Source organism: Fulmarus glacialis, unplaced genomic scaffold (genome assembly GCF_000690835.1).
Source record: "Fulmarus glacialis isolate BGI_N327 unplaced genomic scaffold, ASM69083v1 scaffold12088, whole genome shotgun sequence".
NCBI classification, from domain to species: Eukaryota; Metazoa; Chordata; class Aves; order Procellariiformes; family Procellariidae; genus Fulmarus; species Fulmarus glacialis.
This window is the reverse complement of record NW_009230215.1, coordinates 58,867-64,960: the sequence shown is the minus strand read 5'-3', so window position 1 is coordinate 64,960 and position 6,094 is coordinate 58,867. Positions and strand designations below refer to the sequence as shown.

The window sequence follows — 6,094 nt, the reverse complement described above, 5'->3', positions numbered from 1 at the left end:
TCCTGCTGCATTACAGGGGCATCCTTGTGCACACAGTCCCCCTGCCAGAACACTTCTCTGAGGCCAAAGGCAGCCAGAAAAAGACATTGCAATTAAGGGTAGTCTGATAATTGCATTGTTGGGAACCAGTCTGGCACAAGAATCTCCCGAGATCAAAAGAGTTTGAGATGACTGCTGCATCGGATACTTTTTGGCTGTGGCTCAGGGTCTTAACCATAGTATCATCCATGGAGGGTTATGTTCATTTTAGACTGTGGGGAAGAAGACGTGTAAGCGTTACGGACAGGTCACATTGTTATGAAATCTATTGGCAGTTGGGTCTGAGAAAGTGTAGCTCTGTGATAATTGTTTCTGCCATTTTAAAGTTAACCAGAGAGTTTCTTCCTAAAACAGCGCTTCGCTGTGACTGGCCACAGCTGCTGTCTTTTTACTGTTAGAAATCTGGAAGGATTTTGCCAGTGACCTCTCATTACAAAAGGTGAACGTTTTTTTGCTCTCTCTTCCGCAGGCATTAAACCATTTCAGTGTGACCGCTGTGGGAAAAAGTTCACCCGAGCTTACTCGCTAAAGATGCATCGCCTGAAGCACGAAGGTAAACGCTGTTTCCGGTGCCAGATATGTAGTGCCACTTTCACTTCCTTCGGGGAATATAAACACCACATGCGGGTTTCCCGGCATATTATCCGCAAGCCTCGGATTTACGAGTGCAAAACATGTGGCGCCATGTTCACCAACTCTGGAAATTTAATCGTTCACCTGAGGAGCTTGAACCATGAAGCGTCAGAGCTAGCAAACTACTTCCAGAGCAGGTGAGGTGCACAGCAAAAACCCAACAGGGAAACTTGCTTTTTTTTTTTCTTTTTTTTTCTTTTTTTTTTTTCCTAAATCATCTTTTCCTGCTTTCAGGGCAGCCTGCTGTGCCTCTCATCAGGTTGCCAGCTAATTCCAGTCAAATTCATTCTTGCGCCACTATCTGTTATATCTGATCTGTCTTACAGCATATAAGCTCTATAGGAGGGCACTGAAGAATCGAGTGATATGCAGAAGCTGCTTCTGGGCTACTTAACTTCTCTTTTCAGTAGTATCTGTGGAGAGGCTAATGGTATTAAGCCTTAGCATTCTATATTATAGCATCTGTGGAGTTCTGTAAATTATTTGCTGTTCAAAATCTTCTTCAAAAGCCTGTTCACTTACATAGGGAATAGACTTACTACTTCATTTTAAGTACTTGCTTGATGGTGGATATTGTGGAAAGATTGCATGACTCCATACCTTCTCTTTTTTCATTTTCTAGGTAACGTATTACTAAATGATCAGACTAATAGGGTTTGAAATAGTAGGGACCAGTTGGACATTTCTTGTTTCTCAGGGCACAAAAGATCTCATATGGCATATCTCACAAATGCACTTCACTAAAGACTATTAAAAGGGTTCTGAGGCATGAGACTAGCACTGTATTCTCATATTGAAATAAATGTTTGTAACCGTTGGAATCTGAGATAGAAAAATACGAAAGTGGATGAGGGAAATTGGAGGAAGATAGATCGCAGCTCTTAAATCTATAGAGAGGGTGCAGCTTGGTGTGTATAAGTCATCTGTCTTCAGCAATGCAAAAGAAATGTATTGTAAATGTTACGGCATCTACAATACCATCCCTCGTGATTTCTAGACATTATGCTTTTTCCCCTACATAACATTTCAGCATTTTGTCCTATCTGATTATCTCAGAAGTGATGTAGGATGAAAAAATTGCAAAACAAATCAGGAAAGCCAGTCGCTGTTTTTCCAACAGAATATTGTTTAAAAGTACAAGTGCTTCACGTCTGTGGGTTTACGCAGTTCTTGTTCCTAGCACTTGTGCCAAAACTAGAGCAAAAACTCTTAAGGGATGATGCCATGATTGTGGTAAGCACTTTATTGTTGTCATCAAATTAAAGTCGGATTAAAGTATGTGATTTTAGTTGTCTGTAGGCCTTCCTTTAGTTTGAATTTATGAACACTAGGTTTAGCGTAGTTGATTGTGAATTTGGATTTGAAGCAGTGAATGCTGCTGTCATTTAAGGAAAGGACTGCTTTTAAATGGATTGTTACAAGGAGGAACCAAAGCGTACAAATGTGCATATATGTAATATATATATACTTGCCTGAAGTACAAACTTACATGTCTGGTGCTGAAAATTTGCAAAGAAATGTTATTTTCGTTATGTGCTTATGCTCTGAAAATACTACTGGAGAGTTTGGTAGATTTTCTTTGGATACACTCAGCCATCAGTTGGTAAGAGTAAGTTACAGAACTGTTGTCCAGAAAGCACTGAAATGGGAAGGAAATGCAATTCCGTTCTTTTCACAGTGGTGTGATACATGTCAACATCACAAAACACCGCTGTAGTTGGCAGCCTCCTTATGCTTTCAGCAGAACCCTTGCTTCCTCGCCTCATGCTTCTGTTTACAGCCTGTCCACTCTGAGAGGAGTGCTGCTGCTGTTTCTTGGGTGGATCTTATCTCAGTGGTGGAAAAGGCCCACATCTTTGCCAGTGCTGAACTCATTTTTGTTTCTATTTTTAAAGGTTGAGTGCTCCCTTTTTTCAATGAGGTTTTCAGTGCCATATGATGTTCCAGACATTAACTTTCATTCTCATCAAGGTGATACAGTCTAAATAATACGAAGAAGTTGCTGTGTAGGAAATACGGATGCAAAACAATGTGAAATAGATGCCTTTGAATAAATTCTCTGTGTGTTTAAATGAGAACCAGGTTACAGTGCTTAGTGAAGTATGTCGCTGTGATGATCTTAGAGCAACGTGAAATGAATATCTTTGTTCTCTGTGCAATGCAGAATGTAGCTTGTGCGATGTAACTGATACAAAGAAACTGATAGCGCTAATGTTTGTGTGAGAAATGACATTTCTCTTCTGTCCTTTGCCCCTCTTCTAGTGACTTCCTAGTACCGGACTACTTAAACCAGGAACAAGAAGAGACCCTCGGGCAGTATGAGCTAGGGGAGCATGGCTTTGAAAGCAACTCTTCTGTCCAAATGCCTGTCATTTCACAGGTGTCGTCAACTCAGAATTGTGAAAGCACTTTCCCCTTGGGGTCTCTGGGTGGGTTGGCAGAGAAGGAAGAAGATGTGCCAGAGCAGCCAAAGACTAACGCCACTGCTGAGGCAGCCGCAGGTGACCCTCCGAAACCGGAGCTGTCATCTATTACTATTGAATAATTCATGGTTTGGTTTCATTTTTGTTCTTTGGAAAGTGCCTGTGTTTGGTCCTGTACATTTTAATTTAATTTTTTTAAACAAAAGTGGGGAGATTTTCCCTTTTTACTTTGTAAGCTACGCTTTAAACAGAAAACTGCAACAGATGTTACATTATTTTTCATGACTGAATGATCACTTCTGTGAAAATATTTAAGACTGAATGCACAAAAAGATCTTGTCAGAACATCATGGAAGCTGTGATACACTTCTAAAGAAGAACAACCGATTCAGATCACTTTAACTATTTCTTCTTCCACAGTTAGAGCAGCTCATTAAGTTTCTCTTGCTTCTGCAGACCCTCTGGTTAAGGGAAAGAAATCAGAGGAAACCTTTTTAAAATGACAAACAAAAGGATGCATTGGAAATCATTATTGAACAGTTTTGACTAGTTTGGAGTGGATGCTTTAATCTTTGCATAAAAAAATGACACTTCCTATCTCTGTGCCTGCTGTTTTTCAAAGCGCTTACTGTAACCCTTTTCTTGGAAATGGTAAGCATTTTTGAAACTAACAGTCACACGCTTTTTAAAAACACATTGTCCCTTTTCATCTCAGATGAATCAGTTTTGACAAACCAAGTGATGTCATGCCAGGTATTCCTACTTCTTATATTCTAGTCCTTTTAGAAACTGCTTGATCAAATAGCCTCTGCAGATTTGCCCATCTAAGGTTAGGCGTGGAAATACTACGTCTAATGGTGCATAATGAATTGAGGATGATAGAAAAGTATATATCCGTGCAAGCCTGACAAATATCTCATGACTGTATCTTTCCATAGAAGGGGAACCACGTATGAAAAAGAAGGTTTTCCCAAACTGAAATTCTTAAATTCACGGCCAGATTGTTTGCAGTTCTGGTCACTTCCCCCTATCATATATACTGTATTTGTACTAATCTCCAAAAGCTAGCTAGAGGGAGTTTACAGATGGGAAAAAATGAGCTCTTTTGTGCATTATTGCACATTTTTTTTATTTATGCATATGCATGTATAGTTTCTGAGATTTTTATTAGTCTGTTTTGGACAAAACAAGCAATTTATTCTCTTTAGAGGCCAACTTTCTAACCCAACAGGGGGTTGTTTACAAAAAGCCTATATAGCAATGATGAGTTGTTCCTGTTTCAAAACATTTTAAATCCTTGCCAACTCGGTTTATTAAAGGCCATTACTCCAGCTACATACACAGCTCAAGTAAGCAATAAATTGAAAGATTTGCAATTTCATTTTTCCATATTTAGAAAAAGCTGCAAATTTAGGGTGTGGGATTTTCAGAGCAGTGAGTCTTGTTTTGTCGAGGCTGTTTGGGCTATAGTACTGCTTTGAAACCTGAATTGGGAAATACATTAGCAGGTTTGTGATTTTTTTTATTGCTTCTGAAGTTAACTCAGTGTTTGATGCCAAATGCCTGTCGCCTACAGATGACATGCTGAGCGAGTAGGTATTACTTGATCTTAGTATTCCAAAGGCATGATATACTCCCTTAGTTTTGAATCTTGTTTTTTTAAATTGTTGTTTTCTGTTCGGATTTGTTTTTACACAAACATGAGGAGGAAATGAAACCAATCGAGAAAGGTTGCTCCTGAAGAAACAGAAGACACAAAAGTCGTATTATGTTGCAAGATCAATTTGTATTCAGTTAGCTTAGGCAGCTCTGTAGGTCTGAGTTGTTTCTACTAATAGCCAACTTTTGTAAGGAAAAAAGTTTATCGCCCTTTGGAAAGAGCTTAAAGGGTTTCAGTGACTTTAACAGTTTTTCTCTGCTGTGTTTTAGGTAAAAAACACACATTTTAGTTAAATAGAAGGAAAACAGTTGGGATTTAAGTCCTTTCCAAGTTTACTGGAGTGAAGTTTCTTTACCAGATCCAAAGGGTATTTTAGAAACATGCTGCAAAGTAGTTCTCTGCTACAATTCAGTCTTGTATGTCTACCTTTGTAATTCGTCTTAAAAGGGCTTGAAGGAGAAATTCTTTTTTTGGGATGCTGTACTGTGAATTATTCCAGTGTCTGTTGATGGGCTGAATTTAAAAACCACTCTCTTCCACTTCTGATTTCTGTAACTGAGAAGCCAGTGAGACAAGACAATGCCTTTTGCTGAGTTTTATCCTGAATTATAGGGCTATGACACTGAACTCAAATACATAGTTTTCTTTTTTTCTGATAAGTGTTACTCCACTTTGCAGGTATATGAGAATCCTTTGTGATGCATGTAGTAAAAAATACTTCACACAGAAACACATTTCCGGACTGTACAGATGTAATAATCAAAGGTGGTCAGATACAGATGGACATAATCTTCTGTTAGAGTCTGATAATTTTCACCCATTAGATATTTTGCTAAACAGTTTATCGGTGAGGAGATGTGCAAATACAGAATAGACATATCTGGATATTGGATTTTTAAGACTTAAAATTTTGTGTCAGAAGGCAAACTGCTTTCTGAATACCAAAGAGAAGGGGAAAAAAAGTTAAAAAGACTTTGTGGCTCTAATCTGTTCTTCCTTGAAAACAAATGAGTATCATTAACTGTTAACACCGTGGTACAAGGCAAGTCATGGGTTTCATTGTTCATTGCGCTGTCTTACACATTATCTTTTCAATCCTGTAATCTCTGTGTAACATCTTAATTTAATTCTCACTTTTCAATCTGATTCACCTGCAGGAACAATAGAGTTCTTAGAGGATTTTTTTTGTTTGTTTGTTTTTTCGGGTTGGGTTTACTTGTTAATTTTCCTGTTTGTAATTGTTTCTTGTTAATATCTCTTTTCTCCATAGAAGTGAACACAGATTAAATACAAATATCGTTCTATTTCTCCTCCCTAACTTGTTGGAAGTGTTCAGTTC

The 6,094-nt window shown here is 38.4% G+C and overlaps 1 protein-coding gene across 1 annotated transcript in view; it reads left to right on the top strand.

Annotated features, from left to right (window-relative positions):
• The window catches only part of ZBTB44 (zinc finger and BTB domain containing 44), a 17,115-nt gene extending 13,424 nt beyond the window's left edge, over nt 1-3,691 (top strand). Inside the window, exons 4-5 of the mRNA XM_009584147.1 lie at nt 509-809; nt 2,935-3,691. Of these exons, the coding sequence (XP_009582442.1) occupies nt 509-809; nt 2,935-3,217 (584 nt within the window). The 3' untranslated portion in view covers nt 3,218-3,691. The remainder of the gene's footprint in view (nt 1-508; nt 810-2,934) is intronic.
• Nucleotides 3,692-6,094: the final 2,403 nt, after the last annotated feature.